Source organism: Electrophorus electricus, chromosome 2 (assembly GCF_013358815.1).
Source record: "Electrophorus electricus isolate fEleEle1 chromosome 2, fEleEle1.pri, whole genome shotgun sequence".
Lineage (NCBI taxonomy): Eukaryota > Metazoa > Chordata > Actinopteri > Gymnotiformes > Gymnotidae > Electrophorus > Electrophorus electricus.
The window spans coordinates 26,199,573-26,226,125 of NC_049536.1; the positions used below are offsets into that span (position 1 = coordinate 26,199,573).

The 26,553-nt window shown below is 47.9% G+C and overlaps 1 protein-coding gene across 2 annotated transcripts in view; it reads left to right on the forward strand.

The window, feature by feature from the left end:
• The first annotated feature begins 1,090 nt into the window (after positions 1-1,090).
• The window catches only part of LOC113581338 (receptor tyrosine-protein kinase erbB-4-like), a 237,036-nt gene continuing 211,573 nt past the window's right edge, over positions 1,091-26,553 (forward strand). For both annotated transcript variants that reach the window (XM_035520983.1, XM_035520991.1), the window contains exon 1: positions 1,091-1,459. In XM_035520983.1, coding sequence (XP_035376876.1) covers positions 1,381-1,459 — 79 coding nt within the window. In that variant the 5' untranslated portion in view covers positions 1,091-1,380. The remainder of the gene's footprint in view (positions 1,460-26,553) is intronic.

Below are 26,553 nucleotides of genomic sequence, written 5' to 3' on the forward strand. Positions count from 1 at the left end.
ACTAAATATCAGATGGCATGTTTATTTAATTCTTAATGTAATAAGCCCACGTGGTTAATGATATACATTACACAGGTCCCGCTGGGCAACATTTTCTTAATATGTTTTAATAAAATGTCAAAGAAAGGTCGAAAAGTTGATTTGAAACAACTTGATCGCTCTGCCGAGTTTGAATCATGAGGTGGGGAAATGTCTCCCCCCTGTGGTGGAAGGTATGTACAGCAGCGGCACTGCGGAAGTGGCGCACACCTGGTAGACAGCAGTTTTCTAGAATTTCTAGAATCTCTTGGGAGTGTTAAGAAAGTGGTTTTACTAAAGGTTATGGGCTGATTGTTAATCTGGACACTGGGCGAAATGGGAACAGCACCAAACCTTTATCCAGGGCAGTGTTAGCTCTTAGATTCTGGCTGGAAAACCTAGGCTCTTTGTCAACATTTACTATCTCATTTATTTCATATGCTCGGTGGTAAATCATTTAAACAGGCTAAAGAACGGGCCTGTAGTATTTAATGTACCTCTCTTTATAATTCTATCTCTCGCTATCTGTGTGTGTGTGTGTGTGTGTGTGTGTGTGTGTACGTATACATATGTAAGAAATGACCAAGTGTCACAAAGACACAACAAATGTTCTAGCATATTGTAACTGCAGGATGCGCTCGCTCACCTTTTATGGTAGGGGCAGGTGTGAAGTGGGCGTGTCAGTGAGAGGACTTCGTTGTGTTGAGTTACTGCAGATTTACTGCAAATCGCAAATATGTGTGTGTGTGTGTCTGTGTGTGTGTGTGTGTGTGTGTGTGCGCGCGTGCGCCTGCGCGCGCGCGCGTGTGTGTGTGTGTATTTCATAGATATTATATATGAGAGAGTCATCTTGGGGAACAACTGTTTCGGAAGTTAACGGATAGTTTATTAGTTATTCTCTATACAACGAGACAGGTGTACTTGGACGCAATACCCACTGGACCAATGACGATGTACATCGAATTGTGAAGGGCGGGTTTACATGTAATTATGCTGACTTTGGACCAATCAGACGACAAAAGGGAGGGAAGAAGTTTGTGGGGGTGTGTCAGAAGGGCTTGTGGCGTCGCTGCATAGCGAGGTCTGACGGGAGTAATAGTATGAGCATTATATCGCGTTCCTGTCAAATCGCTTTACAAACCGCTTCACTGCCGTCTGAACTTTCACATCTTTTCGAACGACGCTTCTCCAAAACTAAACACGAGGAGTATTTTGAGCCAGTTTAAAAAAAAAAAAAAAAAAAAAAAACAACAAAAAAACAGCACTCGAGAATTTACTATAGCAGTCGGTTCTTCCTTTCCGAGCCAAAAAAGGGATATGTTATCGGACATGTGAGACACAGGAGTTTCTGTCACCCTAAACATGAAGCTGGCGTCTTCTCTGTGTTACTTCGCTGTCCTCGTCACTTCAGTGGCGGTCCGCGTGAGCGACTCACAGCAAGGTGGGTGATCGCGTTATCGATGCCTGGTGCGCGAGCTGGTCATGCACTTGTCCTATAGCGGCGCGCGTGCACGCACGCACTCGGTCTGTTTACTTTTCTGCCTTTGATGGGGTGCCTCGTTGCATTTCGATGACAAGGTCTCGGTGCACCATATCCCGCGGAAACAGCGTTCATTTCTTCTCACGGCTGAATGCACGGCCCCGCTTTTAACGCCAAAGTCACTTAGTGACGATAAAGAGGCTCTGGCAATTGTCCATCACGCCGTAATATGAAAAGTACACAATCTTGTGATTTGTTGCAAGGAGTTCCCATTAGGAGCGTTAATGCCAAATGTACTTTTCTTTTTTTGCTTTGCTTTTCTTATCGTTGAATTAAATTCGTTTTGTAAGATGCAGCGAGAGCAAAGGAATCTCAAACGAGGCAATGATATTCCTTCAGCGCCGCGCACAGAATGGCACTGTTGAATAGGCTGGAGAGTGGAGACAGAATGAAGCATTCAATGGCTATTACACGTGTCCCTTGGACGCTTGTCCGGTTGTTCCGTTCGCGTATTGTTATTCTCAGCCCGTTCCTTGCAGAAGGAAGAATTTAACGGACTATCGTGTGTATTTTGGATTCTGTGTAAAAGTCAGTGAGGCGTTGGGCTCGTGTGCATCGTCGGGTTTTGTCTTCACAATGGACAGCGTTTAGTTTGGTTCATTTGAACGCAAGAAAGTCTAGGTCTATGTTCTGTATTTATTTATTATTATTATAGGGTATTCAATGAAAATCACACACACACACACACACACACACGTGTGTGACTATATATATGCGCGCGCGCGCGCGCGCGTGTGTGTGTGTGATTTTATATATATACACACACACACACACACACAAGCAAAAACAATTTAGGCTTTCTTATGTAGCCTGATCAATATCGTATTAATTTATTTGCAAGTGTTTTCAAGTGATGAATAATTCAAGAAAGTCAGGGTTGTTGTTGTTATTGTTGTTGCTGTTGTTGTTGTGGTTGCTGTTGTTCTTTAAAGTAATGATCTACAGTGGTCTGGATCTCCACATGGTGGTGGTAAGAACCGAAGATACACTGAATCACTGAATACACAAAGACGCGCGCACACACACACACACACACGCACGCACGCACGCACAGAGAGAGATGGAGAGAGAGCGCAAAGCAGCTCTAGCCAACGCGCAGTCAAGTTTCTGAATCTCATCTTGCCATTGTTATTTATGTGTTAGTACCATTGGATTCGATAGTTAGCCTACAGACAGAAAGAAAAGTCTATTCCGAATTATGTTGCACTGTGATTATAAGCGATAAACCTTTTTCACTACCGCTTATTTTCTGTGATCTTTTACGCCCTACAAATCCCACGTCGCCCTTTTGCAGCCTGTCATGTCAAATGAATATAGGTCTACCGGTCCACCTGTTCTGGATAGAATACCGTAACGAATAGATTTCAGACGATTAGACTGCACAGCCGCATGCGAAGACACCGGCCCTCTCCGGTTCGGATGCACAGCTGTTAAAAGCTACGGAAACGATCAGAACAGCGGAGGACGGCCCTGCGCCGACGGGACCCGACTGCATGTGGATTCTCTCAGATTGGACAAATTAAAAATAAGCGGTAGGGGCTAAACCGGTATACATTTGGGATAAAGGTATAGACAAATCTTTTGATTGGAAGCTATACTCTCCCTAAAATATGGGGTAGGCGTATTGTTGTGAGTAGCCTGAAAGGTGCTCTACACGCAGAGAAAATGTAGGGCATTAGTGAGTTTAAAATCGGAGCATCTCGTGAGACATTTTGTTCAGCGACGGAGTGATCGGGGATTATGAGTTATTAATCATCTGATCAAATGAGTTCCCTCCGTCTGTTCACTCCAGGAGTGTCAGGCCGCCGCCACGTCCCTCTCAGGTAGATCTTTTACTGAGCGAGCTCATTTGAGCCCCGGGCCAATAATAGGCTAGATATATTGATGATGAGGGGGATGATGAAGACTCAGAGGTCTGATTTGCAGGGATCTTTCATTTGCGGAGCAAAGCCACAACTAATTGCCTGCGCGAAAGCCTTCAGTTCGGATTTGTAATCTATATCGGCTAAGGAGAAAAGATGATGTTATCTTTCCAGCCCGACCGAGAGCCGTGAATTTAAATTGGCCTCCTCCGTGACATTTAGGGGTTTCGCTAGAAAAGCAGAGAACACAAATATCAGTGTGTTAATCGTCTTAAACCCGGATTAAGTGCCGTCGGCGAGTCGAGTGACTCTTTGGCAATGAAAGTGAAACGTACAGCAATTAAACTCTCTTTCAGTCTTAAATTTTTCTACTATTCCTGACTGAATAACCTTTTCCCTAAAGTAGTGATGCCAGATGAAAAGCTAACTGTAACGGCTCTGACTACTGCGTATGTTATTGCCTAAACAACCGGACCCGGTAATGCGCGCTCCGGAACGTTTGTGCGAGCACGTTTGGAACCACTGCTGACGTGGATGGTACGATATGACCTTCCATATCATTTGTAATCTCTCTCTTTTTCTCTCAGTCTCTCTTTGCGTGTGCATGTGCGTGCATTCTCACAACAGTTTCAAACATGTTTTTGATAGATGTCTTTGACGTTGTTCCTTTGGAGTATAATGTTTAGGGGGTTTTTTCAGGGTATTTGTTTATTTATTTATAATCTGATCAAGTTTGTGTCTGTGGAAGTGGACATAGCAAATTAAGTAGCCAAATACCAATCCTCCAGCCTTAGGTTCTTTTCCTGTGTCATAATAAAAACGTCCATGTCCTGGATGCACGGGAAGGCGTCTGGTATGCACCCGCGCCTTCTGTTCCTGATCCCACCTGGGCCTTCGCAGTCCCGTCTGCGGCCGGCAGGGTCTATGCTGATGCGGCCCAGTCTAGGTGACGCTGGGCACTCATTCGTATGCGCACTTATCTCAAGTTCACAGTCCATCCAAATGTTTACATGGCACGGCTAGACAAAGCGAGGGAGCGTGTCCACTCTTTTGCGTCTTCCTCTCTGGTTCTCTCTCTCTCTTTCTCTGTCTCTCGCCTTTATTCCGTCAAAGCTGGAGGAGATGGCATTACATGCGACCGCCCACACGGCAATAAGCCGCTGTCGTCTCACACAAAGCCCGCTTATTCATTCTTCTCCTCCGCGGCCCGTGAAAGGCGGGTCGACCCCTGCGCCTGTGCAAACTCAATAGGGAAGAAAAGCGCTCTTTGATTGCCCAGGCCACGCGGCACAGCGGAGCGCAGGCGGCACAGCTGAGCGCAGGCGGCTTCCTGAACACAGCACTGCTCTCTGCCCCTGCTCCGAGTGCCTCTCTCCAGCTGGACCTCCAGTTTTTGCTCTCTCTCTCTCTCTCTCTCTCTCTCTCTCTCATGCACACTCCTGAAGTGGTGGCTTAGGCGAGTGTGGCACTGTCACTCTTGTAGCAGCGTGGGAGGGGCTTTGTTTGTGGCTATATTTTCGATTGTCTCACTCCCCGGTTGCGGTGTTGACATACGCTTTATTGACGTGATGAGCCTCCTTTAGTTGGTTAACTCACTCTCCTCAGCCTGCCTGCTTGTACACTTGGTCCAGACACTTATGGGGAATTATATTTGGAACAGACATAACCAACTGCACCCTGGTACATCAACAGTCATCTTTGACCTATTTGGGTCAGTCAGTCGAACATGGCTGCCAAAGAATTTTGAATATTAACTGATGTTAGGTATGATATTTCTGTGGTAACAGGGCTTGCTACCATATGCCTATTAGGACTGTAATAGCAAGTTTAATCATCTGCTAAATTACTGGGGTAAAAAAATTAACTAAAAAAATAAATAAAAATAAACTAATGTACTTGGGTAAGAGAAACAGCCACGCTGTTCATTAACTCGTGAGTGACACACACTTCCTCGAGGCCTGCTACCTTTCAGCACTCCCAGATGTGGGCGGAGCCAGCAGAGTTTGACTTGACTCTGCTGGCACTGTTAAGACGTGTTCTGCAGGGCTCGTCCCAGCCTTTCATCGCCGTACAGCGGCTCTGCTTCTTTCTGCCTCTGTATTGTACCACCCACGTGTGCTCTGCTGTGATTTCCATTACAGGACTATTTGTCAGGAGCTCGCTGTCATCGTGTTTCCGTTATAGCTTACGCTACGTGTGAAATATCTTAATAGGGTCTTAAAATAAACAGTGCCTTAGCTGCCGTACAGCTGTGTGATTGTGTGACAGATGCAGGGACCGAGAGGGCGAGAGTGCAGTGTTTTGCCCATTTGTATGTGCAGTTGTGTGTGTGTGCGTAGAGTTGTGTGTGTGTGCTGTTGTGTGCACCTCCGTGTTATGTGAACCTGCTGTGTTACATATTCTATTCCCCATTCCTATTCCATGTTTGTTCTGGAATTCATATATATGACATTTGACCCTGGCCCTGTAGATGCCAGTTTAAGCACAGAGGAAGACGTGCTCAGCCTGGCACCCCCTCTAGCCTCCAGCCTTCATGCCAAGGTACACGTCACATATAGAGTGAATGTATATGGATGAGAAAAAATCCAATTTTTGACATCATTCTGAAACTTGCCTAAGGGAATTATGAAGGTGGGACTATCATGTGGCTTAGTGCTCTAATTGCTAAATTTCCTTTGGGACCAGTAAAGTATCTATCTATCTATGCTAGCCCTGTCATTGGGTGAGGGGTGGTCCAACCCCTGGTGATGCCAGACTCGTCCCATGGTACCAGCGAATCTGGGTCTCTGCTCGCTGGTGAGGGTGGAGCTGGTGGTTGGCGCTCTCCTCCGGTGCTGGTGGCAGCTGGGGTCAAAACTGGGGTAAAAACAATTTTAAATGTTTAAAAAGCTGTGTATATAGACATGTGTTACTGCTAAGCACACATTCTTCCTGAGGATTCTCTCTCCAGCTGCTGTTCATAGTCTTTAAGCCTTAAACACACAAGTGTTTTGCCCACCGCTTGCGCACACTGGGGTCTGTTAGCTTACACCGACTGATCGACCAAACCGCTGTGTGATTGTGATTTTATTGATAATAACAATAAAAACAGATTGTTTCACATTTCTTGGTTTGTTTTTTGTTTTTTTTACAAATTTTGGGGATTTCATTGGTAAATTGTTCAAAACATAAAACAACATAATACTAATAAGTACATGCCTGACAAAGAAATTGACAGTTTGACGAATGACGTCACACGTCGCTGATAAATGAATTAACGATCTTGGGTCAGTGTTAACACCTTAAGTACCTTAGAATAGGACTGGGGCTACTGGTCCAGAGTCAGCTTCTCACGCATCTTGGCCTCTTATCGTGTTCCTACTCCCAGATACTTAGCAGGGCCTGGATCTGCTGTCAGACCCATCACACAATCAGCCCATGCAACGGAGCCTAAAGGATGAAGATGAACTTTATTTAGAGGACTCGGGGTCCTCGTGACCCTGCTGCTGAGTGGTCTGCTTACGCTAGACTGCAAACGTCACCGTTCCGTTTTATAGCCACGGCTGCGCGAGCTCAACCTGATGCTAGAACCGCTAGGCCAATCCGGGTCGTCTTTGGTGAATAAAAAGGTTCCTACCGTGAGGTCCCGGTACACTTCTCTGCGAATCGTTAGAAGTGTCGTCGCAAAACTCCCCGTTGAGACACACACGTTAGCACGTTAACAGCATTTCCACGAGGACTCCATTTGCGCGTTTGCTACAGTAGCCTACCTCGCAGATAAACAGACGCGTTTTGTAATAACGCTGTTGCCAGACGCTGATTGACAGGGACAAGAGACTGACAGGCAACACGGGGAAACAAACGGCGCAACGCCAATCAACACTAAACACCCGTCAGCTATTGTTTCGGCCTCGGCTAGCGCTCCGCCTCCCCGGAGCCGCTCCGAACACGCCGGCCCGTGACTCATCTTACGCAGCACCGTGCAGACGCGGCCGGGCGCCCCGCCGTCGGTAAGTATGATGTCTGAGAGCAGCTTTTGTGCCTCGCGCGCGAAATTAGAGGCAGCCCTTTTGTCAGGTTACAATTAAAAAGGGAGCCGTTAGCTTTCGCTGAGTGCCTTTGGCCTCCGCGAAGGAATTAAAAAAAAAAAAAAAAAGAGAGGAAGAGTGACAGAGCCAAACATCTGTGACTGACAACGTCAGTCGTCAAATCCGGAGCTTTGTGCTACGTACAGTCTTTCATCCCCTCGCTTTGTGCGCGCCACAATAGAAGGAGAATTATGATGACAGTGCCCATAGGGCTAATCATCGCCAAGATGGACTCATTACCAAAACGTACAGAATTAAAAGTTCGTTAATTGTGTCTCTCTAATTTCCCGCTCTTTTCCTCCGTCTCTCTGAAGTCGTTGACAACTGAGTGAGCTGTTGTACTTTTCTTTATACACCTCTCCCTACACATGCACTTCCTCTTCTTTGCGTCTGAATAATAAGAGTTAACAAATAAAAGAATAATAACAGCCGAGGAAACGCGAATATAAAAGTGTCCCCTTTCCTCCCCTTCTCTGCAGTGTTTCATTTTGTTTTTCTCTTTTTTTTTCTTGTGGGGGTGCTGAAAGAGCGATTTCTGTGTGTTTCTTGCACATTCTTTCTGTAATCCTTTTTAAAATATTCATAGCTAATCTGCATTTGCATGTAATTACAGCACGGCTTTGAGCGATATTGACTGCTGCGGCGATGCTCGAACGCTGGTCTCGATTCATCTTGGTCACGCGATAACGCGTGCGGATGAATAAATATCTGGAGAACTGTCAAACAGGGGGCGTGGCAATCTGGACAGCTGACATGCAACAGCTCTGTTTTAATTGGCCGAGTTGTGGTGGGGATTTTTTTGTTTTTTTTCTTCCCCCTCACCCTCCCCTCCCCCGTCATCTTGCATCCATGCGAAAGACCAATCACGCCCCGCATGCACAGCGCGCTTTATGTTTAAATAAGAGCACGGAGCAGATATTGCTGATCTGGCATTTGTGTTTTTAGGGAAGGGTCAGGAGGTCATGAGAAAAGAGTAAAGGGACTAAATGCTAAAGGTCAAGACCCCACATGAATAGAACGCTGCAAGTACCCTCCGGGGCCTGCCTGAGGAAGACAGGCCTCAGCACTGAGCATGCTGGGAAGGGCCTGTTCTGGAGGTGCCTGATCCTGCCCTGATCCTCCACCTCCCCATCCTGCCCTGCCCAGTCATCATCTTGCCCCAGAGCAGAAGCAACATGGACTGGAACGGTACATAGAAAGAGAGAAAGACAGTTGACCCTGGTAGCCTGGCAGTGTAAGGTTGTTCCATGTAAGAGCTTAATGGTCTTTAACCTGCAGTGATCCAGACCATGGGGGACTGAGCCAAGAGATGAACACACAGTGACAAACGATTGCAGATTCAATTGTTACGGATATGACGGGTCAGGAAGTGTTGGCTGGAAACTGGACATGCTTAGATCGCAGGTGACAGCTATATTGCAACATTTGTTCGTGATTTATTTGAAAACAGTCAATGGAGCTCCTCCAGAGAGTATGTGAACTACAGGACGTCTTTAGGGTGTTCCAGGAAGCGTTCCTCTTTTTTTCAGGCACAAACAGAAAAGGTTAGAAAGGGAAAAGACCCTTGCACTAGAATTAGGCCTGACATGACAAAACACCTGAGCTTTGCCCAGTGTCAACACTGCAGCATTTTGCCTTCTGTGGCCGTTTACCTGAGACAGCAGTGCTTTATCTTAGAATACCACTGATGGCCTAGCTGTGGGTTCTGGGGTGAACACACACACACACACACACACACACACACACACACACACACACACACACACACACACACACACACACACACACACACACACACACACACAGACAGAGAGAGAGACACAGAGTGATGGGTGATGGGTGCCCGCTGTTTGTCTGTCCTGTTACCTCTCTCTCCACAGTCATTAAACCCCCTGGCAAGGTGAAGAGGCTGGTAAGGTAGGATGAGTGTGAGAGAGAGAGAGAGAGAGAGAGAGAGTAAGTTAAAGTAAGATGCAGAGGGAAAGCTTTTATTTTTAGCTGCAGAGTAACAGGCAAAAGTGAGTTTTTTTTTCCCTCCCCGCTGGTATGTGGACGGGGGTAAGTTTCCCAAGAGCCCAGGGTAAAGTAGCCGCTATCAGAGGGCTTGGACAGCTCAATTAATCAGCCGCAGCCCCAGGGAGCCCCCTGCCTCTGACTTGCTCACTGTATCCCAGCCTTCCACAGGACACCCAGTCCCTGACACTGAGAGAACCAACATCACTCTTGCTCCCTCACTCCTTCGCTCTCTTGCTCCCTCACTCCCTCGCTCCCTCGCTCACTGTATCCCAGCCTTCCATGGGACACTCAGTCTCTGACATTGAGAGAGCCAACATCACTCTCTTGCTCTCTCGCTCAGTTTCACTGTCTGGCTCATCTCTGTATTCTTCTGCTCACTTCTTGCACCCTCTGTTACATCTCTCTCTCTCACCCACGTATCTCACACTTGCGCTCTCTCTCTCTCTCTCTCTCTCTCTCTCATTCTTTTTCTCTCCCTCTGTTTGTTCCTCTCTTTTCCTCATTGCTTGGTGCACTGATACCTGCTGCTGCAGTAGTGATTTAGGAACTACGGCAAACTGAGAAAAGCCCCCATCCACCACCGTGTGTGTGTGTGTGTGTGCTAGATTCAAACAAATTCATTCATCTGCTCTACCTTATTTGACATTTTCTCAAGATTCTTTATACGTGAGTCTGATTTTTATTAGCGATCATGTGTGTGTACGTGTCGCACATAAATCTGATGACCCTCCATGTAAATTACACCATTTCTAAGCCAACTCTCCCCGTGCCAGTGAAGGATTTGAGGCAGGTTTTCATAGCCAGCTTTAGCCCTACTTGGATAAGCCCCTCAGCGTCTGACATCCTCCCTGTTCTCTCTTGCTCTTTCGCGCTCCGGTCCTTGGAGGTGTCAAGGGCCAAAGGCCGTGCTTCTCTGAACCTCTGGCTAGCAGGCGGCAATTGATCTGGTGTGAACGGGGCCGAGCGGAGAAGAGAACGAATCCAGAGAGTGGCTGGAGATGCGGTGGAGAACGGGGCCTGAATCTGGCTCCAGGGGAATGCCGGCGTGCCGCGTCTGCGGCCGGGATGCTGGGTAGCAACTGTACGAAGGTTTTCACCTCCGAATACCTCAGCTGCCCAGCAAGCTTTTTAAATCTTGAATCTACAGCTGCATCTCCTCTTAGCCGGTTCTTTGTAACGGTACCACAGTGCTCAGGTCTGTGACTGTCATGTATAATAACATTAAGCTCATTCTTGTGGTTTGTGTAATTGGTGTAATTGGTGTTTTGCCTAGTAAGTCAGTGATACACAGAGCAATTAACAATAATAAGGTTTAATTCACAAAAGGCTGCGTTCACTCTACATAGCACAGTGACGCACAGGAGCCAGAGCATTAGCCAGAAGCCTTTTCTGTTTAGAAAGCTCTGCAAACCTCACCTGTCCTGCATTTTGAATGCATAACATGTATGGCAAACCTTCATGAATAGGAATTCCTGCCATGACGATTTTCCATTCTTCGCTCGTGCAGTCCTGGGCCTCTCTGCTGTTCGCCACCTGTCGTTGCCGTGTTTTTGGCCTGTACTTTTTCCCAGTCTTGTTTCATCTCTTTGGGCCGTCGCCGTTATCGGTACTGGATGACCAGTAGGTGCACTGAGTCCACCAAGGACCGGCACAGGACACTGCAGTGAACTGGCTCACCTGTTTGTCGCAATGGCTGTGTGCTCAGAGCAGCCTGAGGGAAAGACAGGAAGCTGATGTTTTTGGCACCAAATCTTAGGTGCCAACTTGTTAATTGGAGCGATTTTGATTCGGGCAGTAAGTGGGCTTCCACCGGACCGCTGGTCCCTGCTGGCCCCGGTGGATTCTCAGGCTGCCAGAGGTGTGTGTGTGGGGGGGGGGGGGGGGGTGTGGGGTGGGGGGTGGAAGAGTTGGGGAGCGGGTCCCCACTGACTGTAGATGTCGCATTCAAATCAGACGCCTGCGGATGCGCTGCGACGTCAGCTGATTCTGTCTGAGAGCGCGAGACCGCCTTTCTGCACTCATCCTCCCTGCGATCGGGGAGGATGCGGTTCGCCTGTTTCTCCTTTCATCCGCTGACAGACATGCTAGTGGCAGAGGCAGGCGCATGAATAAAACATTCGTATCAGACACCGTCTTTTGTCAAACAGGCTTATTGGGGAAGTGGGAACCTGCCGGAGATACTGGCCCTCCCTTCAGCAGATTACGCCGTTTTAGGCCTCTTGTTAAATCGACGAACCACTTCCTCCACTGTTCAGCCTTTGGAGCCTTTCCGCCTTGAGGTTTTCCACTTCAGTCCCTCCAACTGGAGCCCGACGCCAGGTGGTTCTCATGGTGCACGGCCACGTATGTTCACACCGATCGCGTCCCGCGAATTCCTTGGCGTCCTCCCGGTCATCCTCTCTTTGCCCGTGATGCTTAGCTGGCACGCTCACCAGAGAGAATGCTCTGCTCCGCCCACCGCCTCCTGGTCGCGCGGCGACCAGCGGCGGGGCCCGGCTCTCCACGTGTGGCGGTTTTAATTAGCGGCGGGGAGAAGGAGGCTCTGTGTGCGCGCACTGGCCTGCCAAGACGCCAGCTCCCATCAGGCTAATGGGCACTCACGCACTGCATCCTCGGGGCTGCTGGCAAGTTCGGCCTCTTCCCCACAAGCACAGAACCGTGGGCCAGCTCAGAGCCAGCCCATCTCCTGTGAGAGGATCTCTGTCTCTCTCACACATACACACACTCATGTTGTGTAATAGAGCAAACGGAGAGAATAGATGGGTATAAGTTATTAAAAGTTTAAATACACTCTTAAATGAGTCATTGTAAATTTTATTAGCTCTCAGATTCTATTTTGCATAAATTGCAAGGCATACAAGCCATTTATCTCTACCAACCACTTGATTTTAAAACTTTGCTCCAAAAATAAAGTAGATCTTTTAAAATAGTCATTTCTCTTTATTAGTTTGCAATGGACTTATAAGCAGTAAAACAGGGAATATCGACTGTTCTTGACCTGCTCTGTTGCCGTCTGTCACGAGGCAAGGAGACCAGCGCCATCCAGAGCTGACGGAACCTGACAGGGCCTGACCAATCAGAGCTCCTCCCGGCCCGCTTCGGCAAACACCTTTCCAGACATTGTCTTCCACGTCTGTCCATCTCCAGTATCCACGACGCTTCCTGCCAGGAAATTCCCTCAGACACGTCGCACACTAGCGTCCGTCCTCCCAGGGCTGTGGGTGAGCGCTCAAAGCGAGCCAGCCATACGGTGCCTTCTTCACCAATCAGGAGCACTGCTCCTGCTTGGAGCAAGCCATCCAGGAGGACTTCTTCACCAAACATGAGCATTGTCAATATTCAGGACAGGTCACTCAAGCAGGCCTCTGCCCTGTGGCTACGACTGGCCCGAGATGCGTTTTTGAGCATAACGCTGAGTCGCTCAAATTCCAAATCGTTGCCTGGAGTCATGGCTATATATGTGACTCAAGCCAGTGTGTGTGTGTGTGTGTGTGTGTGTGTGTGTGTGTGTGTGTGAGGCTCTAGTGGAAGGCAATTAAAGTGCAAGCTGGGGTGCGCTTCACTGGCCCTCAAGTCCCACATCTGTACCAGGTCCCTCCGGAATGTTCCGGTGCCATCGGAGAGGCAGGCAGGGAGGAAGTTGCATGTCGCCCCTTGTTTGCTGCCATCTGCCCCTCCATTTCCTCAACAATATTAATTAGCACAAGATACCCAAGAAAACACTCCTTCGATTTGCTCCACCCTCAATATATGACCCTGCTCAAGCTCCTAATTTGCGCTTACCAGCCTTTGTACTCCACCAGACGACACCCCGACCTCTCTAGCTTCAGGCTGACCTCCAGCATCCAGATGAGCTCCAACTCAACATTTTTTGTGACAATCCTTTGAGAAAAAAAGTTGTTTGTTGTTGTTGTTGTTTTTGTGGCTTTTGTTCTGAGCAACCCAATCTAGCTATTTAAGACTTTTAAGACTTTCTGCCACTTGTGATGGGATTCAGGCTGAAGCTCAGACACCATCCTTCATTTCCTGCTCCTCTTCGACAGCCGCCTTGACGAACCTTTAAGATGTGCCTCGGAAACCTCTGAATTTTGAGGACATTACCAAGGAAGCTTGCAGAGTAAGCATTAGGTTTACAGGAGGGAATATCTCCTTAACAGGCAGGCTGTCCCATCACCAGGCCAGGCAATGTAGAAGTGCTAGCTCTAATAGGCAAGCTGGATGCTAATGAGTGCATGAATAAGAGAGAGACATGCTTGTTTGGGCACCCAGCGTGCGAGGGCCAGGGGGCTCCTCCGCCACGCTAGTGCATCCTCGAACCGCTGTCTGCTGCAAATTGGCAGTGGCATTCCGCATTGTAGAAAGTGTGCCCTTCTGCCCTCTTCTTGAAACACACACACAAACATACACACACACACACAGAGACACATGCACATCCTCCCCATCTATCCGCACTAAGGAATGTCACCAGGTTTGACGGTATCTGTCAAGCTGAGATCCAGGCTAAAGGTCCGTGCTCTGGTTAGCAACTGTCTCCACCCCTTTCCCGCCGGGCGTCCACGGTTTCCGCTGCTTGCACACACTTTTATTACAGAGGACGCCTCCACTTCCCGCTTGCGCCTGCGTTCGGTCCGTTCGGCTCACCAGTCCTGGTTTATGCGTGTATCGAGAAGCCAAAGGGGCCGTGGCCATTTTGGGATGTTTTGACCAAGCGAGATTTTATAGCAGTGGGAAACTGAGATTCGGCTAACAAAGGTGGTGTGAGGTGTTCTTAGGGGAGCAAAGATTTCCACATTAAATCATCATAAGATCAAATAAGAGATATAGCCCAAGGGTGTAATGGATTCAGTTTGATCAAACCTAAGGAGTAATATTCCTTTTTTTTAACAAAAAAAGCTAGATGTAGCCGCAAGCTACAGTTTCGCAGTCCATTAGAGGTGATTAGTATTGATCCAGGTTAAAGCCTTCTGACAGGTCCCTCAGCTCTTCAGTACGCTGTAGTCAAAGACCAGGATCTGTCCTGCTCCCGAAATTCCTGAAGAGCCAGCCAGAGGTGACAGTGGCATGGAACAAACTCCAAGAAAAAGAAAGATGCCCATAGACAGAACGCGAGCCGGAGAGCCTGTTTATTGAACGTGGATTAATCCCAGTCCTGGATCCACAGTGCCAGAGATTAATCACCAGTGGAGGTGTTCTTTGTCTAGCTTTAGGCTTACTCGGGGTCTGGGAAAGTGACCCAAGAAGTCTGGGGTTTGGAATGTTGTCGGAGCAGGTGTTGGAGCCATTAGGAGTATCTGTTGGTACTGCCAGTCGTATTACAGCTCCCCAGGTTAAATAACACTGAGAACAACAACAAATAACAATAAAATGTGAGCACCTCTAGGCAGGTCTGTAGAAGGTAATTTGTGATATTGGTGTTATCAGCATTGCAATAGTTCCAAAGGCTAATCATTTTGGTCTTTGGTTACTTCTGTCCTGAGTTATTGGTGTGTTTTTTTTTTTCAAATTCTGTGTCCTTAGTGATACTTCCTTGATCACTGGAGATGTAGGTCACCTCACCTGAGCATCAGGAGGTTGATACACTATCCTGACCAGAGGCATGTGGTTCAGCTGCCACAGACCACACCCGTAACACCTAGATTAAAGATTTCAGTGTTTTTCATGTGACAACTAGGTGATACAAATTGTTTTCAAATGTAATTTGAAAAGATTCATTTTTAGGATTTAGCGCAAGGCCTGTCCAAGGAAAGAGGTTGCTTAAACAAACAGACAGACAAATAGGCAATCAATCAAACTAATTGTTTAGCATTTTTAGCTCCAACCCTGGGCATGGCTATATGTTTTGTGTCACAGTGCCTTGCGACACCTGCTTATTTCACTGACAGGCTCACTGTGGTCTAAGATACGTTTCTCTTAAGCGAGGCTCTCCTCTGGGCTGGGATCCTGGTAACAGACAGCTCAACACCTCCCTGCCCGAGTGCACCCGCTCCAACCCCTCAGCTAATTATCACCCTTCTCTTCCGGTTGGCTTCCACTTCTGCAGGACTCGGGGGGGGTCTCCAGGACTGTAGTCCTGCAACCTTTTATTTCACCCAAAGGGAAGAGAAATCGCCACTCTTCGGGGCTGCTGTGACTTTCCCGGGTTTCGACTTCCCCTCCGTCTCTGCATGAGCCGATCGGCGCGGAGGGGAATTCCCCTAGGCTCGTATACAGTCTGAGGAGCAATGCCTGCAGGTGAGAGGAGTTAATGACTCAGAGAGGGGAAGGAGAGAGATGGGAAGTGTGGAGCCTCGGCCTGCTCAGGGAACATATTTCTTCCGTCCCAGCAGCACAGCAGTGTCCCGAGAGGGGAACGGTTTCCCAAACAGAGAAGCCAATTCAAAGGGTTCACATTCGTTTGTGCTGGTATGTTGCCGGTTTCGGTCTGAACTGAGTTGACAGGTGATGTTACTGAAAGAAATCATACTTGTTATAGTCTAGTAGAGGAGAAGCCAGTTACTGATGGTAACCATTTCATGTGCAATGTAGTTCTGTCACTAAACGCATGTATGTACCCTCACATGTGCTGATATAGTGAGCTTGTGTATACTGTGTACACTGTTATGCCAAGTGTGTGTGAGTGTGTGTTTTTAATGTAACACATCAGACACGCACACACACACACGTGTGTGTGTGTGGTGCATAAACCATGTAGACCTGTGTGTAACCTGGGGGCCTGCAATTCTTCACTGAGACTATTTCAGCTTTTGCTTAGTTACTTTTAATAGGACATCAGGATCTGTTGCGCATCTTTGCGTGTGTGTGTACGTGTGTGTGTGTGTGTGTGTGTTAAAGCAGTGAAGCCACGGGTGGTTGAAGGAGTTTGATTGGAACATCCGAGTCCGTCTTCTGGTGCTTGTCCGCTCTCAACTGCGCGGAGGACGGAAGCAGCATCTGTGCTCAGCCATGCAGCCTGATTGCTTCTGACTGCTCATCTGCCTGTCACGCGGAGGCCCCCGTTTCCGAGTGGCCGCGGAAAGGGAGCGTGTGGCGTGTGCGTGTGCGTGCGCGCGTGGGGAGCTCCCGCTGCAGCTCTGCGTGAGGGTGTAGGGAGGGACGGGGGCCGGCGTCTCTGCTCGGCGGCGGCAAAGCAAAACGCTCAGCTTTGAAAACGAGGTCCTAATTAGCAGAATTAGCCACAGATCAAAGAAGACAATTAAGGATGGTGTTGGCAGAGGGGCGGGCAGAATGCCGACCTCATTTGAATCACAACACAGCAACCACAGTCGGCACGACAGCAGGCTTCTCATTACAGGGAGCCCAAACAATATGGCTGTAGAAGCAGGCCAGACTGGTGTGGAGGGGTCTGCCTGGCCCCCCACCCCACCCCACCTCCTCACTCTCTCCCACTCTCTCTTTCCTTCCTATTCTTTCATATTCTCTCTTGCCCTCAGCACAATATGTTGATACCCATGTAAGGAAACCCAAACCTCATCTTTAAGCTTAATTAAGGATTGAATGAACTGTGTGTGTGTGTGTGTGTGTGTGTGTGTGTGTGTGTGTGTGTGTGTGTGTGTGTGTGCGCGTGTGTGTGTTTGTGATCCACCCACAGAAATATTGTTCCGTTAGAAGTACGGCCCATTCCAAGGTTATTTAGCCAAGACTGGGTATAGTCCTATTGAAGACAAGTACTAATATAATCTTTAATTAGTTTCCATCCCCTCAGAGTTCCTACACACAGACCACAAAAAAACCTCCTCAATTAAACATTCCTTCCCCACTCAGAAGTAAAAAACAGAGTGAGAACGTTTATTTGAGGTAAAAGACAGAAGGCAAAGCCTTTTTAAGCAGAAATGACTACATTGTTCTTTCTTTGTGTTTTTGACTGTGTGTCAGTACTGCACTGATGTCAGTCAAACCAGGAATGCCGAGGGAATGAGACAGAAGGTTAGGAGCTTCAGAGCAGTGTTTGTGTTCTAAAACCATATGCTTTTGGTCTTCTAATGGTTTTCCTGGAGATTGGTAATTAAGACAAAAAACCTTACTATAGCATCGTCCACTCAGCCTCCTCCAGCCTTAGTCTCTCCTTCATGGGGTTAGTATGGAATGTTGGTTCTGGTGAACCACAACTGTCCAAGGCCCCTTCCACACCTGGTATAGACTTGATATAGTCCTGGTATAGATTTGGTATAGACCTGGTACAGACCTGGTATAGTGGTATAGACCTGGTACAGAGCTGATATAGACCAGGTATAGACCTGGTACAGATCTGATATAGACCTGGTACAGACCTGGTATAGACCTGGTACAGATCTGATATAGACCAGGTACAGACCTGGTGTAGACCTAGTGTAGACCTGGTACAGATCTGATATAGACCAGGTACAGACCTGGTGTAGACCTGGTACAGTACCTCTCTTTGTTGCTGCTTTACCTCACAGAGGCCCTTGAGTAGACACACCACTGCCCCGGAAAGAGTCCCTATCCCTGGCAGCATGTGTTTTAAGTGCTGGCGCTGTCCTGGTGACTCCTCAGCTGGTGCGCAGTGTAATCCACTCCAGGTGTGCTGTCTACCTCTGTGTCCGGACATCCGAATACGAGCTGTGTGGTCAAACATAAGGAGGGCTAGAGTAAATCCAGCTGACTCCTGCACAATGGAGGGGCATACTGGCAGTACCAGGCATGAAAGTTGTGCCCCTGGTGGCTGTGGAGCTCCTCTGGTAGGCCAGACTAGCAGAAGAACTCCCGTGCCAGCCCCCTCCGCTGTGGGGGCTCAGCTGTGGTCTGGGACTGCCTTGGGCCACTTTGGGAAGTAATCCATGGCTACCAGCACTTTACGGTTCCCGGAGTCAGTGGCCATGGTGACCAGCATCGGCACTGTACGTTCGGCTCATCGAGCGCAAGCTGGCAAGGCGAGCTGCATGCACTGCGTCAGCTCTCGGGCAGCAGTGCTTTCTAATGCTAACTCCTCCTGCACGACCTTGCCCGCAGACCCATCATGCAGACCCATTATCCACACTCGCCGTAGGCTCCACCTCTTCTGGAGCAGTCCACTGACTGACAGCCACCTTGCCAACTGGTTGCCGTAACACTTGGCGCCCCCTTCCATCGGGTTCCATCTTCTTTGCCTTCAAGTTCGTAGACACACCACTCGATCGTTTCAAGCTCAGCTGTTGCGAGCCTCTTCCAACACCAGGGTAGCGCCAGCGTGGAAAAAGACCCAGAGAACGCCACCCATCAAAAAATATTTGACTATTCAACAATACAGAAAAAAGATAGGGGAAATGGGAAACGGTTCATTAAACAGCACACGCAACACTAACAACTAATAACGCACCGATAACTGCAAAAAAACCACAACATATACGCACAACTCAGTTATTAACGAACAGATCTTTAACACTGAGTTTAACTGAATGAATGAGAATGGTCCAGGGAGCCCCCACCCTGAGCTTGTCTGCCTCTTGTTGGCTCACAGCCCGGTTCTGGGACAGATGCCACAGGACTCAGAGAAGAACCGGATTAAACCGGGCGCGCTGACTTTTTTTATGAAGGGGCGGGATATTTTTAATCATTTGTTAAATACCTTTTTAATATTTAAAATGGCACTCAAAAAAACATTTTTTGAAAATGTATTCATGCTATTGTTATAAAACACAATGTAATACAATCTGGTAGTTGTGGTAATAAAGGAGTTTGGAATGTGGAGAAAGATTGGTGTGCGTGTATGTGTGTTTTCCTGTGGACTGTCAGTCAGACCGAGGCTGAGTGCTTTGCTGTTAGCTCTTGCTGGAGTTCTTGATGAATGGCAGGCCTGTAGCAGTTGACCTCTCCTCTCCTTCCCGCTGAAGTGCCGTTCCTCCATCCTTGCAAGGCACGTCTGTGCTTTTTTTTTTGCTCTGGCAAAGGCCGTGAATGCGTTTTTCTTTTCTTTTTTTTTTTTCTCAGAGAGCCAATGTTTAAACAGCACCTGCTTGGGGCTCGGGTCAGTTAAAGCGCAAACGTCGGTGCCTCGCCACTCGGCTGAGACTGCGTGCAGGGGTGATTGCACCTGCAGCGATGGCGTGACGGCCAGCGCCTAGGACCGAACAATGATTCTCAATTAAAAAAGGTCATTTAATTTTGACAAGGCTGAGATCAAGTCCGAGACGCTGCCACTAATTAGAAGAGAATGTGTTTCACGCTGTGTTCCAGGTAACGTGGTGAACCAAGACATACAAGTCTCGTCTGTGGTTAGCAGCCCAGTGCACAAGTCCTAATCCATACATACCGATCTGGGGTTTTATCCATACACGCTGATCTGAGATCAGATTTTATGGTTCTGTTTACAGATGCTATGTATGGGCTACAGATCCCCCATCAGCGGACTTGTTTTACCCGGTGAATTACGGGGCCTTGCCCCTCATCATGTGATACGGATTACCCATGAGTCACTGTGCCCCCAGGACTCTCAAGAACTGAAGTGTGGAACCCGAAGTGCGGAAGGCGGATGCGAGGCGCTTGCGGCCATGCGCCCCGCTCTCATTCCCGCCTGGTCTTCCGATATCACGGCAGAAGGGGTCCTCTTTCCTGCCAACAACTGCAGCTCTGCCTCGCGACTCGCCTCGCTGCCTCCGTGCAGGAAGACGGGCCATTTCAGACCATGTGTCTGCCTCGCCTTTTTTATTGACGTGTGGAGATCTGTCTCCTCTGGGTGGCATCGAGGCCGACTCTTTGTCTTTCCGCGTGCTTTAATTGTCTGTCAGGATGTCCCTGGTAGCTCCGGAAGACCTCGACGATTGACATCGCTGTAATGGATGGGGACCCACTAGCTGTATCTCTCTCTCTCTCTCTCTCTCTCTCTCTCTCTCCCTTTCACTCCCTCTCTGCACGAGGAGCAGAGGCGCCCTGGAGCGCGTGCTTTGTATGTACGGCTGAGATGGATGAGAGATGGAGACGGGACGCAGACCCGCGCCGCCACCTGAGCTGTGACGCGAGGCGAAAAAAAAAAGAAGCAGGAAGTTACTCATCCGACTGCAGATTTGCGCATGCTGACCAGGACACAAGCAGAACACGTCAGGAGAATGCGAGAGCCTGCTCACACTCAGCCCGTCACCTCACTGCTTTGCATAGGAGCTTTGCATATTAATTCAAATCCTTCCTTCTGGGCGTATTAGCGGTCTTATTTATTTTATTATTATTATTATTTATTATATTATTATTTTATTATTATTATGATGTATGCCGCCAAACAGCAACAAGCACATTCTTTCTTTAAAGCTTTTGGAGCATGCCAGCCCGCCTGCTTCTAGGTGTTGTCGCACTGTCATATTTCCCCTTAAGTCCTTTCATTTCTTCTCCCCTTTTCTGTGACTTTCTTTAATCTACGATTACTTTTTCCTTTCCTGTCACTGTCAGACGGCGATTCTCAAAGTTCGCGCTTTGCACTTCCAACTCTCACTCCTCATTATTCTGAGTAAACAGAGCTTGTGGAGCGCAACTGTTAAATATTATCATTATCCGTGAGAGACCGGTCGGATCTGGAAGGAGAACCGGCGTGTAGAAGATTCCGGAGCTCGGCACCTCGCACACACGGGCCCTTCTGGCGCTTTCTGCCAGCGCCCTCCATGAATGATGGAATGATGTGATTGATGCATAATGCAGACTTGGCCCTTGCTCAGTGGCGTTCTGCACTGTTTGGTGGCGAAGCCGCATAGTTTTAAGCACTAGCGTGCTACCACTTCTTTTGCTGGGGCACCGTTGAGAAATTTTGCAATGACTGTGGGGTGCCAGTTCAAACCAAGAGCAGGGAAAATGTGTGTGTGTGTGTGTGTGTGTGTGTGTGTGTGCGTGTGTGTGTGCGTGTGTGTGTGTGTGTGTGGGTGTGAGCGTGTGTGTGAGCGTGTGTGTGAGCGTGTGTGTGAGCGTGTGTGTGAGCGTGAGTGTGAGCGTGTGTGTGTGTGTGAGTGACACCAGCTACAAGCAAGTGATTTTTTACAAAAATTGCTTTAACCATTAAATATGTTTGTTGACATAGGTAATGGAAATTGTCAGTAAAATGCTACCTTAAAATGTTACAAATGTAGTTTATAGCAACAAAAAGTTTAAGTGGCCAGGCACCTGTGGCGTGCCAGAGGTTTGGTGGCGAAGCCGCATAGTTTTAAGCACTAGCGTGCTACCACTTCTTTTGCTGGGGCACCGTTGAGAAATTTTGCAATGACTGTGGGGTGCCAGTTCAAACCAAGAGCAGGGAAAATGTGTGTGTGTGTGTGTGTGTGTGCTTGCGTGTGTGTGTGTGTGTGTGAGCGTGTGTGTGTGTGTGAGCGTGTGTGTGTGGGTGTGAGCGTGTGTGTGGGTGTGTGAGCGTGTGTGTGAGCGTGTGTGTGAGCGTGTGTGTGGGCGTGTGTGTGTGTGTGGGCGTGTGTGTGTGAGTGTGTGAGTGTGTGTGTGAGTGTGTGTGTGTGTGTGTGTGTGAGTGACACCAGCTACAAGCAAGTGATTTTTTACAAAAATTGCTTTAACCATTAAATATGTTTGTTGACATAGGTAATGGAAATTGTCAGTAAAATGCTACCTTAAAATGTTACAAATGTAGTTTATAGCAACAAAAAGTTTAAGTGGCCAGGCACCTGTGGCAGATTACATGTTGGCGGGTAAGAGAGTAGACACAGGTGAAAGGCGTGGCTAGGGGCCAGAGAACCAAAACAATGCAGGAAAAATGAGCACAAGGACAGGGAGAACACAGGAGTGCGAGGACAGGGAGAACACGGGAGCGCGAGGACAGGGAGAACACGGGAGCGCGAGGACAGGGAGAACACGGGAGCGCGAGGACAGGGAGAACACGGGAGCGTGAAGACGGGGAGAACACGGGAGCGCGAGGACGGGGAGAACACGGGAGCGCGAGGACAGGGAGAACACGGGAGCGCGAGGACAGGGAGAACACGGGAGCGCGAGGACGGGGAGAACACGGGAGCGCGAGGACGGGGAGAACACGGGAGCGCGAGGACGGGGAGAGCACGGGAGCGCGAGGACGGGGAGAACACGGGAAGATAAAAAAGGGAACCAAACAGATGGAAACAAAATTATGGTGGTGTAAATCTTCACAGACAATAAACAGAGTATTTTTACATATTATCAGCAAAGCAGTTCATATTGTTTTAGTCCTCAAAGTTCATTTCCACGCTAGAAATGTGTTTTACAAGGAAAGTAGTATCATCACATTTTGCCTGTTTATCATAGCTGCTCCATTAGAGTATTATTATTATTATTATTATTATGATTATTTTGGCTCATTGGTGGTGCTATAGATATCCGATCAACACTCCTTTCCACTTTTGAAAGAAACGGTAGAATGCGTTGAAAGAAGGTTCATTCTCTGCATTGAGAACCTAGTTGGTGGTAGGGCTTTTTTATCTTAGCAATCACCAAAAATGAGGACACAGTACAAAAACAGGCCTTATACTAAAACTCAGCTCACATGGCTGACGTCGAACCCTAGACTAAATCTTTGGCTAGTTGGTTAAGATGAAACCGTTTCTTCCCTGATGGTCTTACTGGTAGACTGCTAGCAGTTGGACTGTTGGGTTAATGGTGTTAAGTGTTAAGAGGACAGTGCAGGGATCAGATATATTTAACATCTTACATATCAAACAGGAAACGAAAGAATGATGTCTAATGTTTGACACCTTTTTGAAAGTAATGAAGAAATTAATTTTAATACTAAAATACATGGTGGGCTTATTGTAAGAGACTGCTCTTTCTTAACAATTGATGTCCCATCAATATCAAACTGATATTTATTAATATCTGTATTAATACATGTAAATAGATTTTGGTGGTCTTGATGGGTATGCCTGCTTAAGTAACTTTTTGAACAAAATGCAGTTTTAAGAGTTGTTATAAAAAGGGTCCTTTACAGTCTTACTCAAACAAGCCTGTGTAAAAGATGTACGTTTATATTCATCCCTGTTTTAATCATTTTTATTTAATGCACAGTTTTGTTTTTTTTTAACTCGCAGTACAACTTCCGCCACAGCCTGCAGTGCACAGTTTGGGCGGGGCACTTATATGACCAGTTAGCACCGCCGCGCTACTCCAGTAGTTTTGTCAACCGGATAACAGGAAGTTGACTGAATGAGGAACACGAACAGGCAAGATTTCCCACATGGGACGTAAGGGGAGGCCTGCATCATGTGGCATGACAAATTTTATGAAAAGCAGACACATCCTTTCTTCAAGGCTTACGTCTGTGTCTGTGCGTGATAATGGTGCTTTCTCCTAATGCGCATTATTAATATGGAAGTAGTGCTGTAATCCGATGAAATCAAGGATGCACTGACAGGGAAACAGTGGGCAGCAGCGTGTGAACTGACTACAGTGCAGCAGCTGAGCCACGTCATGGTGCCCAGCAGTTTACAGTCCATGGTGAGGCATTCCATCGAGAGAAAAACCTTTTCAGTTGTTATAAATACTATGTCTCCTTAGTGATCTTACAGTCAGCCAGTCTATTTAATTGCTTCGGATGCCGATGCCGTGACTGTGACCAGAAGTGCACTTCCTTCCTTGTTTGGCTCAGTGCATTGTTCCTGGGAAAGAAAGGAAAAAAATTGTGTTTAAGGAAAAGCCTGCCTCGGCATTTCAGCGCACACTGGCCTCGGTTCCCTCGACAGCCTGCCGTCATGCTACAGCGGCCCAGGTTTCACGGCCGGGTCATGAGCCATATCTCCTCGCTGTCATGTAATTAAATGGCTAACAGGTTTTCTCTTTGCAGGGGAGGGGGTGGGTGGATTCGAGGCGGGCTGCGAACGGGCCGGCCATCGATTGGCAGCTCCATGGATCCCCCACCCCCTCCTCCCATCCCAGACCCGCACCCCAGAACCGCCCCAACCCGCACCCCCATCCCAGCCTCCTCTGCCTCGGTCTCGCTTGGCAGAGAGACGAACGCGGGGTCATTACACGTCAGCGTCACGCACTCAAACCCAGTCGTTTCGTGCCGCGCCGCATACATGCAGATGCAGCGGGACACAGGGCGTCTGTCTCCTTAGACAAGCGCCTGCTCCGGCTTCGTATGCGGAGGGCGGGTGAGCGAAAAGAAACGCAGACTCGGCTTAAAGGAATAAGAACACAGTAACGATGTAAAACACATCTCGGGTTCGCTGTAGTCCGTTTGCCCTGTTGTTTTGGCTCTTTCTGTTGACCAATAGGAGTAATGAGGCAGAAAATAACCTCAGATCATAATGGCTGCTTTTGACGGGAAGGTCACATGATAGACGATCGTGCTTGGGACGATTTGCAATGTGTTTGCTTTTGAAAATTCAAAATGTACTTAGTTATTTCTATTAAGGAGCAGCAGGCGGACGTCTCGATTGGTTCCTTCCCTCTCAGGCATGTTACAATTTCAGCCATTATCTTCCTGAATTTTAACTCCTTAAATAATGTCTGCATGAATGAATTATGGTTCCCTTTTTTCCCCAACACCTCGCTCGCTCAAGCAAAACCTTTTCTCTTCCTTGTCCAATGACAATTAGTCCAGCCAAAAAGCTGGAATTAGCCAATTGTAAAATCTGGTGTGTGGCGGTTGCCAGCTGGAGCAGATGCTCAAAATGATGCAGTTAGGCCAGAAAAGCGACAACAGAAAGAAGATGGAAAAATAAGAACCACAACAACAAAAAACACCCCGCGTAAACTGCTGAGAGAAAGAGAGAGAGGGAATGTGCTCTGGGAGAAAGGGACTGAGAGGGATACTGGGAGAAGAACTGGCAAAATTCTTATTTTTAGCCAATTAAGCCAGGAAGCAACTGGTAATGAACTCTCCGGGGATCCCTGATGAATAGTCAAGCATTTCTTTTACATACGGAGGAGGACAGGCTCTCCACCCCATCTTCCTCTTTTCACTTCTCTTTCTCCATCTCTCTGTCTTTTTATTTCTCTATTCAGAGAGAGAGAGAGAGAACAGGCCATCCGTTCATATTCCTCCCAGTCTTCCATGAGTTTGGCGCAACCATGCCACCTGCTGAATAAAGAAACCTCGGCTGAAGGTCCTAAGCTGCCTCTTTCAGTTGTAACAGTGGGGGGACTTCTTTATGTTGACATAAAATCGGAAAGTTCTGTCATTCTTTCTATGGCTTCTAAAACTCCTGCCGAGTTTACAGATGGAAATGTATGATAATCCTTTGTGCTTTCTTTCCCCCTCTCTCAGTCTGAGAGCTCACAAAAGCAGTGAAATCTTTTCTGTTCCACCGGCACGCATGTATTTCCGCGTTACAGTTAGTCGGGCCTTCACTAGTCCAGAATGAATCGGAATGCAGATGCAGGCAAGCAGAGAGAAGATGCCTGGATTAAACCGCACAAAATGGGTCTGCGCGGAGCTTTGTTGAGAGCAAGGGATGCTGGGATACTGCTGCAGGTTAAAAGAAGAGCAGGTTTTTCATTAAGTAACGACTAAAGAACTCATTAAACATCTTTCGTGTTTCTCCTGTTTTTCCGCATCTCCCTGCAAATTCACCCTTTCTCTTTCTCTTTGTGTCAGGCGCCAGGACGCGAGAAGACAGAATCATGCAAGGTGCAGAAATTTAGAACCACAGGCTTGTGTGTTTTCTTTTTCCTCTTTATTTTGCTTCTGCCGCCTTTGATGGCGTCGCTGGGATTAAAGTGTTAGGCTAACTTCCCCTTTTAATAAGGGATGCCTAATTTAATTAGCCGTCATGGCGCTCACGCTATCGGGCTGCTCTGTTCTCCCCTGAACAAGTTTTTTCTGCCGTTCCCAGTGATAGCGGAGGGAAGCATGCGTCTCCGGTCTCGGCTGAGGGAGAGTCCTTCTAATTCGGTCTCGGCTCAGCTCAGAGAGGCGGGCGCAGCAGTGGTCTGGGTCTGCAGGAGCTCCAAGCCTGGGTGGAGATGCTAGGGTGGGGCTCACCTCTGTGGTTGGGCAGTTGGGAGGGCAGTGGCATGAAGAAACGTGTAAAAAGGCGCAGAGTAAGAATTGTGGTCAGATCTCACTAAATATTCATGCAAACTACAAGAGATTCAAATCAGAGAAATATTAGACCTGATGTGTGACTAGAAAGATTGTGTGACCCAGCAGTAGTTCATACCT